General features: G+C 41.6%; 1 protein-coding gene across 1 annotated transcript in view; it reads right to left on the bottom strand.

Moving 5' to 3' along the window:
• MBOAT1 (membrane bound O-acyltransferase domain containing 1) overlaps window positions 1–12,647 on the bottom strand; it is a 112,028-nt gene that overhangs the window by 10,648 nt on the left and 88,733 nt on the right. The window contains exons 9-11 of the mRNA XM_015135667.3: window positions 7,071–7,174; window positions 3,572–3,636; window positions 1,113–1,245 (exon numbers count right to left, since the gene is read on the bottom strand). Coding sequence (XP_014991153.2) covers window positions 1,113–1,245; window positions 3,572–3,636; window positions 7,071–7,174 — 302 coding nt within the window. The remainder of the gene's footprint in view (window positions 1–1,112; window positions 1,246–3,571; window positions 3,637–7,070; window positions 7,175–12,647) is intronic.

Raw genomic sequence — 12,647 nt, 5'->3', positions numbered from 1 at the left:
ACAGGAGAGAAGAAAATGTCCCCCCTGTTTTCTATGTACAAATACGTAAAATTTGCACTTAATTTCAAAAGTATACTAGCCAGCATGAACAGTAATTCACTTTGTTCATATATATATATATTCCAGCACACCCGTGTCTGACTAAAACAAGAGGTCCTCAGGGGAGGGACTCTTGTCTTGTTCACTGCAGTAGCCCAACACCTAAATCACTGACTAGCACATAGTAGGGCTCCTGAAACCTTCACAGGATAAAATGAATTAAACGGTGAGTGGATAGCTATGTGGGGGCTCCTGAATTCACATCCAAAATATGGCTCAACCAATGTCAATAAAAACTCTTGGCATCAGAAATAAGGAAGGCCACAATCACAATCAAAGATTAAAATAAAATTAAATACAAAACTCCCGTATTTGGCAACGAAAGCACTGAATCACAATTACTTCTATGCATGCTCGTCTTCTTCTTGGAGGAAAGTTTTATTCTTTATTATCGTGCTGTACAACAAGCAAATTGCAGAACAATCTAGAGAAACTACAGGCTCCTGAAAAAACCTAGAGAAGCAAATTTACAAAATTCACAAACACAAACTAAGCTAACTGCGTTGGGCATGTGAACACACGAGGTTAGATTAATCTCCGACAGACTCACTTCCTGTGGCCGCTACCTCATTGACTGCTCAAGAGACTTTGTGAGTTATTTCTAGGCTCAGAGTAATGAAATGAGAAATTAAGCAAAGTATAAGCAAATTGAAGTCCTATGGTGCCTACATTAATTAATCATCATCATCATCTGTACTTAGTAGACTGTATATGTTCACAGACTTTAACGATTAAAAATGTTTTCATCTCTTAGGGTACTAAACATTGTCCCTACAATTCCTTTTGTTTCGCAAACTACAAACATAAAATGGTTAACCATTTTTGTAATGACTCCAGGTTCCTACATATTCAAGTATTTCTCTAATGGGAAAACTCTTGCATACTGTTTGATTTTTCAAAACATCGCTCCCATGTTCACATCCCACCCCCAACCCTACTAGGACCCAACAGATAACAAACATGCAGGCAACAGATTGCTGAGGGGAAAGACCCTAGGCCTAAAGGATGCTTACCGCTCTAGCTGCTAATGTGACAAGAATTCCAGTTAAGAAGGTAAAATAGTATCCGGGGTAGACACCATGCCACAAAGCAGAGAGGATGAAGGTTAGCACCGTGGGGTACCATGGAACCCGTTCATAGCACACGCTGCGAAGACAGGAAGGAACAAGACACAGGTGAAACATACCAGAAACTTCTAACTACAGCTGTTGTTTCTTGGATAAGACTATGCAAAAATCATTTGGTCTATTACTGATGCGATGCCTCCCTAACCGTCTTCAGGGACTTGCAGTGCAATCCAAGCAGCCTGGACTACCCTGATTTCCTTAAGCGTTACCAGATAGGTAATTCACAGCTCAGCCTTTTGAAGGGATGTTATACATTTTTAATTTCCATAGACTAAATGATCTGGACCCATCACACTACATCTGTTACATCTGTTATAGGTCTGAGTGATCACTTTCCACCCAGCAGGAGTTCCTGCCTTACAGATGCTTAATCCACCAATGGCCTCATTTACTGGGGGTGCTTAAGTAAGTGCCATTGTCAGTAACAATTTTGGAATCAGGGTCTTTAGAAATGAATATCCTTATTTAGTAAAAATTAATTTACCTTTCCCACCAGGCTCCTATGCCATCTAACCTAATCAGCACCATCACCCTGTTCATCTCTTTTGGCAATGACTCCATTACAAAATCAATATGTCGGTTATGTGACCTCTTCAGGTCTCCCAGTGTCTATCAGACTTCAATCCATGAATCTGCCTTAAAGAGTGATACTGTGACAATCTAGCAAATGTCAGCAAATACCCTGAAGGTTTTTGGCTTTCTGACTGTTTATTTGAAAAAAAAAGTGATACGGAATTTCCCCCCAAAACTCAGTCTATGAATTGCCAGTGGCACTCTAAGGAAGCCACCACCTCATTTGCTAAATGAGAGGACCCAAATAAAAAATAAAATAGAAATTCAAACAGGTAACACCAACACAGCACTGTATGGGTGGTCAACAGCAACCAATTTAAACACAAACTAAGCATGATGGCTCCCTCTTCATAAAAAGAAAAAGAATGCATTTGGAGAGATGAACACAGGACTGAGAGCAGATTTGGATATTGGATGACTCAGCACATTGGGAGTACTCTGTATGTAGAAACAGAAGTTTATGCTAAAATCATTTGCAAAATTAATTAATAGCAATAATGTTGAGGCCAAAATTTCAAGATGGCTATGTTCAGATCAATTGTCAGAAAATACTGCATGAGTTTACTTTGGAGGAATTACTACACACTCTGTCTCTTCTCTTACCCCAATGTTTTGACCCATGAAAGATGCTGCTTAACAAAACAGTAGAATCTCCTTTAAAGCTTAATATTTTTACATACTCCCTGTATTAATTATGATAGGCATATCACTAGGTAACAGAGCTTGCTGCTTCAAGGACGGCATATTATTATTTCTGTAGTAAATAACATTTTTAATTTTGGAACATGTAGGAAAACAAAAGGATAGGGAAATATCAACAAAAATATAAATTTTAAAAGAATAAACATCTGGGATACCATAAAGCGTTTACTGCTAGGGGTGAACACTGCAGTCATCGGTGATTTGATGCAGGCATTAACCTTCCTTGACATCTGAGCAATAGACTCTCTCTCAAGGTAAGAGGCAGCACAGCAGAGAGGGCAAGAATCTAATTCTGGGCCGGGTGCGGTGGCTCGCGCCTGTAATCCCAGCACTTTGGGAGGCTGAGGCAAGTGGATCACCTGAGGTCAGGAGTTTGAGATCAGCCTAGCACACATGTTGAAACCTCATCACTACTAAAAATACAAAAAATTTGCTAGGCTTGGTGGTGGACACCTGTAATCCCAGCTACTCGGGAGGCTGAGGCAGGAGAATCACTTGAACCCAGGAGGTAGAGGTTGCAGTGAGCCAAGATCGCACCATTGCACTCTAATTTGAGTGACAGAGTGAAACTCCTTCTCAAAAAAAAAAAAAAAAAAAAAGAGGAAGAAGAGGAAGAAGAAGAAGAAGGAGAAGGAGAAGAAGAAGAAGAAGAAGAAGAAGAAGAAGAAGAAGAAGAAGAATCATCTAATTCTGAAAGCAGACCATTTGTACTTGTATCTGTCCCTTAGCTGGGTGACTTTGGGCAAGTGACATAACCTCTCTGGGTCTCACTTTTCCTCACCTGTAAAATGGGGGTAATGACTCACAACATCTCATGGGATTGATGGAGGATAAAACCAGGACCTGGTATACAGGAATGGCAGCATTCAGGGTTATAAAATAAATATGCTACATTATGACCTTCTCAAATCACTGTATTTCTACTTTTTCATTTACGGGGCACAGATGTTAATACAAAACAAGAGTGTCAGATGACATTGCCACAGGCAGACTCCCACTGTTCAGCTACTGACTCCCCTCCAAACATATCCCAGTGCCCTAAGTAATGAGGTCGTTTTTGTTTTTCTTACCACTTTAGCCAAGTAGCTGTCTGAATATTCCAGTTTTCCAAGTACATTTTGAAACTTGTGGCAGTCTGGAAAGAAGAAAATAACACCTATCATTAACTTTAAAAATACCCCAAGTAATGGGAAGTTCTCCCCAGTTTCCCTGGCAGCAGGTTAGATACGGTATTTCAATAGTGACTACTCACAGTCAAGAGCAAATCAGCTGTTCCTTCCTACACAGGACAATTTTCTGCTGTTTATAAGATCCACTTTGCAACTAAAACTTGGCTTGCAAGATCTCAATTTTTTTTCAAAATGTATTTTCAAATTACGGGAAAACTGAAGGAACGTTTTGTGGGTTTCCCTTCCACTCTGGTTAAAATTTTTTAAGCCATCTGAATTTTATAATTAAATATTCTAAAAAGGAATTTGCCCCAGGAAAAGTTTAATCATGGGAATTTGGTGCCTTTACGGGGACAGCTTAAATTTAATTGTCATCTTTTCACTTGTAGCCCTCTAAAACTAGGTCAGTCTTGTGCAGTTAACTCTATAGATAGCTACTCAGGTTCCAACGTTTCCAATTGTTTCTGGAATACTAAGAGATTTTATGCATGAAGGGATCAAAACACAGGAAAGGAAACAAATATCACCCAACTGGCAGTGACGCAAGCAAATCAACTACTGAGAAGGCACATCCCCATGATAACCCATTACCTGCGTTTTCTCTTTAGAAAAAACAAACAAACAAAAAAAGGTCTTATCCAAGTCTAGTGATAAAAAGCACGATGCAGCTGGGCGTGGTATCTCACGCCTGTAATCCCAGCACTTTGGGAAGCCGAGGTGGGCGGATCCCCTGAGGTCAGGAGTTCAAGACCAGCCTGGCCAACATGGCAAAACCCCATCTCTACTACAAATACAAAATAGCTGGGCATGGTGGCGGGCACCCGTAACCCCAGCTACTCAGAAGGCTGAGGCAAGAGAATTGCTTGAACCTGGGAGGCAGAGGTTGCAGTGAGCTGAGATCGCACCACCGCACTCCAGCCTGGGCAACAGAGCAAGATTCCATCTCAAAAATAAATAAATAAATAAATAAATAAATAAATAAATAAATAAATAAAATAATATAAAATAAAAAGCATGATGCAAACATACAAGGATCAGAATTCCTAAAGAAGGTAGAAAGTCTAAGTGCCACTTTTTTCTGAAGTGTTTTCAACCATAAGAAAATCATATACAGGCCACACATTGGCCTAATGTAGTATGTCTGTAAGGGACAGAAGGAAGGAGGAAGGGAGAGAAAAGAGGGAGGAAGGAAGATAGATGGAAAATAGATCTTTTTATTGTGAGTTTTTATTTCAAAACCTCAAGGAGTTTTATTTATCTATTTCTTCTATGGCTAATAAAATGCTATAAGCCCAGCCTTGGGGTGTCTTAACTAATCAGACTTCCTTGTTTTTCTTTACCTCCTTATTCTATATCAAATGTATGATGACAATGTAAACTTTCTCCTTCTGGTTTTCTTTTATAAGAAATACATACTTAATGACTTAGCCCTTTACCCTGAAGACATGTCCACTGTAGAAGGATTCTGTTTTTTGGCGCATAGCTAGGGGGACTAGTAGGCAGCTGAAGGTCAAGGGCGACCACCCTAAAGGACATTTACCCAACAAAACTCCAAGGCAGCCAGTCCATGAGTTTTGAGGGAGAGAAGAATGTTAGTGAGAAAAAGTCGTAACACACTTGAACTCTCTCTGACATCATCTATGTAAAAAAGAGAAGCTTACGGATCACCTATACTGCTTTTCCAAAACTGAGATAGGTCATTCTGAAAGCTGGACCTTGTCCACTTACATTGTGGCCCATCGTGACCAGGGACTGCTTCTTGCCTCACGTGCAGCGACCAATAGTAAAAGCAGGCCGGGCGCGGTGGCTCAAGCCTGTAATCCCAGCACTTTGGGAGGCCGAGACGGGCGGATCACGAGGTCAGGAGATCGAGACCATCCTGGCTAACACGGTGAAACCCCGTCTCTACTAAAAAATACAAAAAATTAGCCGGGCGAGGTGGCGGGCGCTTGTAGTCCCAGCTACTTGGGAGGCTGAGGCAGGAGAATGGCATGAACCCGGGAGGCGGAGCTTGCAGTGAGCCGAGATGGCACCACTGCACTCCAGCCTGGGGCACAGAGCAAGACTCCGTCTCAAAAAAAGAAAAAAAAAAAAATAGTAAAAGCATTATTTGTTCATTCAGAACTGATGCTGGACCTTGGCCACGCTCTTACAGCATCTGCCAAGGCCTTCCACCCACAGGAGACCCCAGATCCTCTAGGACTATACAAAAATGAATGTTTTGCTCACAGTAGGCCCTCAATTAATATCTGTCGAATCTGATTGACCTGAGTAACCAAATAGCATGATGAGTTTAAGTTGAACATATGATGTAATTTACTTAGATAACAGTGGCATGCTTCTATTTCTTTCTGCTTGTCTGTCTTTTGAAGTAGCGCTGTCTCAATGCTAAAAAAAAAAGAAAAGTAAAAATATAATCCTCCCTATAAATTCCACCATGTTTTGTAGTTAAAATGCAGATCACTTTCCCTCTGGAGGCCATCCACATGCAAAAAGCCTCAGGCAAAAGATGTTGGGGGTTTCCCCCATGCCTCCTTCTGGCCTACTTTCCACCCAATGTGGGTAGCAGGTGGTCAGTTTCCATCTATCTCTGGCTTCTTGCTCTATACACACAATCCCTCCTGACCAAACTCTCCAGTGGGCTCTGTCTGCCCTGTGGCAGGTGGAAAACCAAAACCAACAGCAAACATGAGTCACCTGGCTAGTAACCCAATGCTTCTGCATGTTGAGAATCACGCCCATTCAGCTAAAGGGGGGAAAGGGTCTGAGACTTGGCATTCCTGTTTATTCCAAGAGCTATCAATGCAAAGAAAACCCAGAATGATGTGGCCCCAAGGAGACCACCTCTGATAATGACAGCAGACCAAAAATTGTGGTGGAAGAATGAAGACAGAAAAACCACACTATTCTAGTGGCCTAAAAGTTGTACATTATGACAATTCTTCTTAAAAGTGAATGCATTATAAATGCCTCCAAAGGAACCACACAGAATGTTTGCAATATTGAAATAAAAATACAGGAGCTTCCAGTCTGCATTCATCACTGAAATAGGTAGAAAGAGAAGAGAGAGCGATCACACATTGGGACCTTCTAGTTGAAAGAACAAGAATATAAACAACAAAAAGATTTTCCTGGCTCTTTTTCAGATGTTTTTGTGTCATTCTTCCTTGAACCATTAAAACTGTCAAGAAAGTAGATATCTTTAAAAAAGAAAAAGAAAAAAAAAAAGACAGAAAAAAACTATTCTGAGATTCAAAATGTCCAGGAGGCTGCTGAGCCTGGCAATCCCCTGAGAGCAGCTTTTCTTCAGACACATGGATGAAGCATTCTGGGGATATGACACTCAAAGCATTTGCTTTCTTCACTATGGAAGTTGGACTTAAAAGCATCATACACTCACCTCAATTTTCCAGATGTTTAGGTTCGAAAGCAGATCCCAACAGAAATTCCCATTCTTATCCACTCCGCTGAACCCAAAGCCAGCTGCATTGTTCACTGCATCAGCTATGGTTTTTAAAGTAACACATTAGGATATGGAACAAAAGTCACATTGCTGCTTTTAAAAGACACTAAATATCTGTCAACTTCAAGATGGAGAAATATGCAGTAGTGTCCTTGGAAAAGGAACCCCAAAATGTAAAGGATCTGCTAACATGCTGAAGCAGAAAAACATGTATTGGCTGTTTGGTAACCTTGATTTTTAGGCATTCATTCCCTTGCATTTAGGGAACACCTCCTAAGGTAAGAAGAAAGAAGCTAGATGTCCGTAGAATGCAAAAATGAGAATAAACAAGAAACGAAGAACCAAAATGAATAAGTAAACAGGAGAATTTAGTGACCAACTTGACAGGAGGGGAGAAAAGAAAGGAGGTAAAAATAGATCTGAGTTCAAATACAAAGACCAGAAGAAACAGGGGACCCAGAAGAGGTCTCAGAGCTGTCACTAAAGACAGCAGGGCATTACCTAAGAGGTAGTGCTAAATCAGGAGGACAACCAGCTCCGCAAGAGCGACTGGAGCTCCGTCTGGACATGTTAAGCATGACCTGCCAGTAGTGTATCGGTTGGAGCTGCCGAGGTGGGGTTAAAAAAAGTTTAGGTCCCAAGACAAAGGACAGAGCTAGAGGTGTGACTCTGGGGCCAGCTGCAATGGAGGCCACGTGTGGACAAAATCATCCAAGCCAGCCACCCATAAAGTCCCTTTAAAAGCTCCTGTTTCCATCTTTATCTTACATCACTGAACTATAAGAGAATGTCCTCCTGCTGGAAAAATTTCATCTCCATTCAATTCCTTAATGAACTCAACACACTTTTATTATGATGACCAAGAGGCTAATTGTCTTTCTGCTTATTTAAAAATCTGTTAGAATATTTTCTAAGAAAAAACTAAAATGAACTAATCAAAATAATTAAGAGATAGCACTATGAAATCTTTTTTTTTGAGACGGAGTCTCGCTCTGGAGTGCAGTGCTGGAGTGCACTGCTGGAGTGCAGTGGCCAGATCTCGGCTCACTGCAAGCTCTGCCTCCCGGGTTCACTCCATTCTCCTGCCTCAGGCTTCCATGTAGCTGGGACTACAGGCGCCCGCCACCGCACCCGGCTAATTTTTTGTATTTTTAGTAGAGACGGGGTTTCACTGTGTTAGCCAGGATAGTCTCTATCTCCTGACCTCGTGATCCGCCGGTCTCGGCCTCCCAAAGTGCTGGGATTACAGGCGTGAGCCACCACGCCCAGCCAGCACTATGAAATCTTAGATCTGGAGATCTTAGAGAAATCTTTCTTTTTCTATAAAAGTCCAACTCTAGATGGCCTTCTGAAGAGCTGCCTTAAAGAAAAACAACCTGTCCTAAGTCTGTCTCATTTATATTTGGCAGAGATGATGATTTAACACTGCTTCTCTTACACTTGGCTTCACTGTAAGATGATCTGGTTTCTTTTAGAAGGAAGCATGAAAGAGACCAAGTCCTTCTATGTCATTCTCCCCTCGCCAACTGGATGGGAACCCAGTGGAGAAAAAAAGACAAACAAAGTGAGGGTGTGCCTGTAAGAAACTGATGGTTTTAAACGTGTGGGAACTAATTCGTGAGTGACAGAGATCAACGACACTAAGGGCCTTGAGGTCTGCGTTGAGAACTAAAACCAGAGCCAGGCTGACCGTCACTGGGACCAGTATAACCACTTCTAAATTCCTTCTTCCATCTCCAGCCTCATTTCTGGCACAGCTGGTTAGACCTAAGAGAAGAGAATAATGGAACTATATTTTCTCTCTCTCTCTCTCTCTGTGTGTGTGTGTGTGTGTGTGTGTGTGTGTTTTCAGTGCTTATTATCTTTCCAGGACTCTATATAATACTTTACAGGCAGTTCCTCATTTAATCTTCATTAACAGTATTGAGACAGAAGGTTAAGGACGGGCTCCGGGTGGAAATTGGAAAGGTTTCTACCTCCACTTGGCAGCATACTACATACATGGGCCTGGGAGAAGAATCATTTAACTTCTAGAAACCTATTCCCTTGAGCATAAAATGGATATAATAATGGTACTCATTTTAAAGGGCTGTTGAAAGGATTAAATAAAATTAAATATGTGTGCAGTAGATAGCTCAGTGCTGGCCCAAGTTAACACTCAAGAAAGGTTAGCTCCTATTATTATTATTATGCTATTAAGGGGACTGAGGCCAGAGATATTAGGTAACCTTTAAGATCATGTAACCTCTGGGAGGCCGAAGCAGGAGGATCACCTGAGGTCAGCAGTTCGAGACCAACCTGGCCAACATGATGAAACCCCATCTCTACTAAAAATACAAAAATTAGCCAGGTGTGGTGGCAGGCACTTGTAATCCCAGCTACTCGGGAGGCTGAGGCAGGAGAATCACTTGAACCCAGGACACGGAGGTTACAATGAGCCGAGATGGCACCATTGCGCTCCAGCTGGGCGACAAGAGCAAAACTCCGTCTCAAAAAAAAAAAAAAAAAAAAATGTAGTTTGTCAACAATGCCAGAATCTCGATCCTAGAACTCAATTCCACAACCTGAGTAGGTAACAGCCACCCTGAAAGAGGAAAATGGTGAAAGGTTCCCAAGTACTGACTCTTAGAACCACACTTAGCGGATGTTGGAATCCCCACTCCACCTAGTGATCCCACAGTCATTTATCCAAGCCTGGTTTTTGTCTCAGAGCAGTGACAGGCTCTAAGTTCACCAGTCCAAAAGTGGTTTTACTTGTACTGTGCGTGTCTCCAATCTATTATTACAGATAGATTAATTTGTATGCCCATCTGTTGGACTATGTGGTCCTCAGAAAACAGCCCAGACTAAAGTCTCACTAACTAGTACTAGCACTAAGTAGTAGGGGGAAAACAGCCAGGACCATACACTAAGTCCAAAAGAAATAGTTTGATTATTTGAATATAAACAGTATCTAGAGCTAGGCTAACACAGTGAAGCTCAGCGGAGATTCATCAAGAGGCCAGCTTTAAGGATTAAATTTATAATCATGTGTAATTAGTCCATCAATTATATGTAAATGGTGTTTTAAAGAGAGCTGGAGAAAACAATTATTCGGTTAAGCAGTTTAAATATTCCCTGATACACTATTCATTGCTTCTTTATTCATAAATAAGACAAAGGTTAATTTCCAACCAGCCCATGCAATCTAAACTGTAACAAACTTCAAATTGAGGCCATACAAATTAATGAAGTGTTTCTACTGAAGCTACCCCCAAAAAAAATAAAGAAAAGGGAAGCATGGGGGGAGAAAAAGAGCTAAGTCCACATAGAAAGCTCTCTACAGGAAGGGGTACCTCTCCACTGTACTCTAGATGTCCGGGGAACTCCCCAAAGGGTAGAAAGGTGCAGGTGCTCCCTGTTTCCATGACACTTCCCAGTCCAGGTCCCTCCTTGTCTCAGACTTTCCCTATAGAAAGGAATGGCCTTTCTTTCCTCCTGAGATCAGGAGCTGATTTAGTCCAGAAGCCAGCCCTTAAGCTCTGAGATACAGAAAATGGGAGCAGGAGGATAGGAAGAGAAAAGAGAAAAGGAAGGTGGGTGAGGCAGCAGAAGATAGTAGGAGGGAATTAGATATATTCTCTCTCTCTCTCTCAGTCCCCTACACACACACACACAGTCATTCAGATTAGAGGAAATTAAAACTATTAATTATTTAGCCAGCAACAGTGGCTCACGCCTGTAATCCCAGCACTTTGGGAGGCTGATGCGGGTGAATCACCTGAGGTCAGGAGTTCGAGACCAGCCTGGCCAACATGGTGAAACCCCATCTCTACTAAAAATACAAAAATCAGCTGGGCGTGGTGGTAGGCGCCTGTAATCCCAGCTACTTGGGAGGCTGAGGCAGGAGAATCACTTGAACCTGGGAGGTAGAGGTTGCAGTGAGCCAAGACCGCACCATTGCACTTCAGCCTGGGTAACAAGAGCAAAACTCCATCTCAAAAAAAAAAAAAAAAAAAATTAACATAGAAAAAATAAGCTCAATGTTCTAAGGAGGGTTCCAATCATAGCAGGTCTGAGGCCTCCCTGCTACAGAAGTCATCATTTGTAACTGCAGAACAAGAAATAAGATAAAAGACTACTGAACCTTCCCCAATCTGTATTCATCCTTTTCTCTTATTCCTCCCACTGGGACGGCGCTGGAAGAGTGTTGCCTGGTGGTTGTATATCTGTGTTCCCAACCATGCAATAATCCTGAGGGAGAGTCAATGTCCTACCTTTCGATTCCTCCTAGCACAGAATCTGGTACTCAACAAAAACTCCTTGAATTAAATTGAAAGCGTACAGAAACAAAATTTCCCTCATTGTAAATTTTACAAAAGCTCTAAGTCAGATCTCTCCGGCCAAATGTTACATAAATACAGCATTGGACTGAACTTATGCAGGGACATAAGTTGGCCCCTTATGGCGCGAACCCGGGAGGCGGAGCTTGCAGTGAGCCGAGATGGTGCCACTGCACTCCAGCCTGGGCGACAGAGTGAAGACTCCGCCTCAAAAAAAAAAAAAAATAATAATAATAATAATTTGGACTGGGGGAGGAAGGAATGGGGAGTTATTTTTAACTGGGTACAGAGTTTCTGTTGGGGTGATGAAAAAGATCTAGAGATAGACGGTGGTGATAGTGGCATAGTATTGTGAATGAACTTCATACCACTGAAGTATAACCTCAAAAATGATTAAAATGGTAAATTTTACATGTATTTTGCCACAATGAAAAATAATTTTTTTTTTTTTGAGTCACAGTCTTGCTCCATCACCCAGGCTGGAGTTCAGTGGCGTGATCTCAGCTTATAGCAACCTCCACCTCCCCGAGTCAAGCGATTCTCATGCCTCAGCCTCCTGAGTAGCTGAGATTACAGTACCTGGGATTATTCCACTAATTTTTTGTATTTTTAATAGAGACGGGGTTTTGCCATGTTGGGCAGGCTGGTCTTGAACTCCTGACCTGAAGTGATTTGCCAGCCTCAGCCTCCCAAAGTGCTGGGATAATAGTCATGAGCCATTAAACTGAGCCAAAAAATAATAATTTTTTAAAAAAGTAATTTGGTACCTGCAAACTTTAATTGAAACTTAAAACTTGAAGGATGAACTGAGAGGGAAGAGGAACTCAAGCAATTAAGTGCTACTCCCTCATTCGTGAGATGTGGGCTGAACCCTCGGAAATCAAGTTTAATAATCTATTTTATTTAATAAGCCAAGTCACTGCTCTCTGACATCAAGTGCAGGTCACCTGCAGCTAAGATGTCCAACTCCCATCCCTGAAAGGGTTCCAGTGTGATACAGACAGGGCCTCCATGCTTCATCAACACCCTTTCCCAGTCTCTAAGTACACAGACAGGTTTATAGCTCATGTTAGCAAAGCTTTATGCAACTGTAGTCTAAAATTGTTTGAAAGGAAAGAGATAAAAGCTTAATATGAACCAAGTTATCCCACAGGAAAAAAAAAAAAAAGTGTGATAAAACCAAATGAAGTTG

Source organism: Macaca mulatta, chromosome 4 (assembly GCF_049350105.2).
Source record: "Macaca mulatta isolate MMU2019108-1 chromosome 4, T2T-MMU8v2.0, whole genome shotgun sequence".
Taxonomy (NCBI): domain Eukaryota; kingdom Metazoa; phylum Chordata; class Mammalia; order Primates; family Cercopithecidae; genus Macaca; species Macaca mulatta.
Note: the sequence above shows the minus strand (reverse complement) of the source record. Positions and strands in the feature narration are given on the sequence as shown.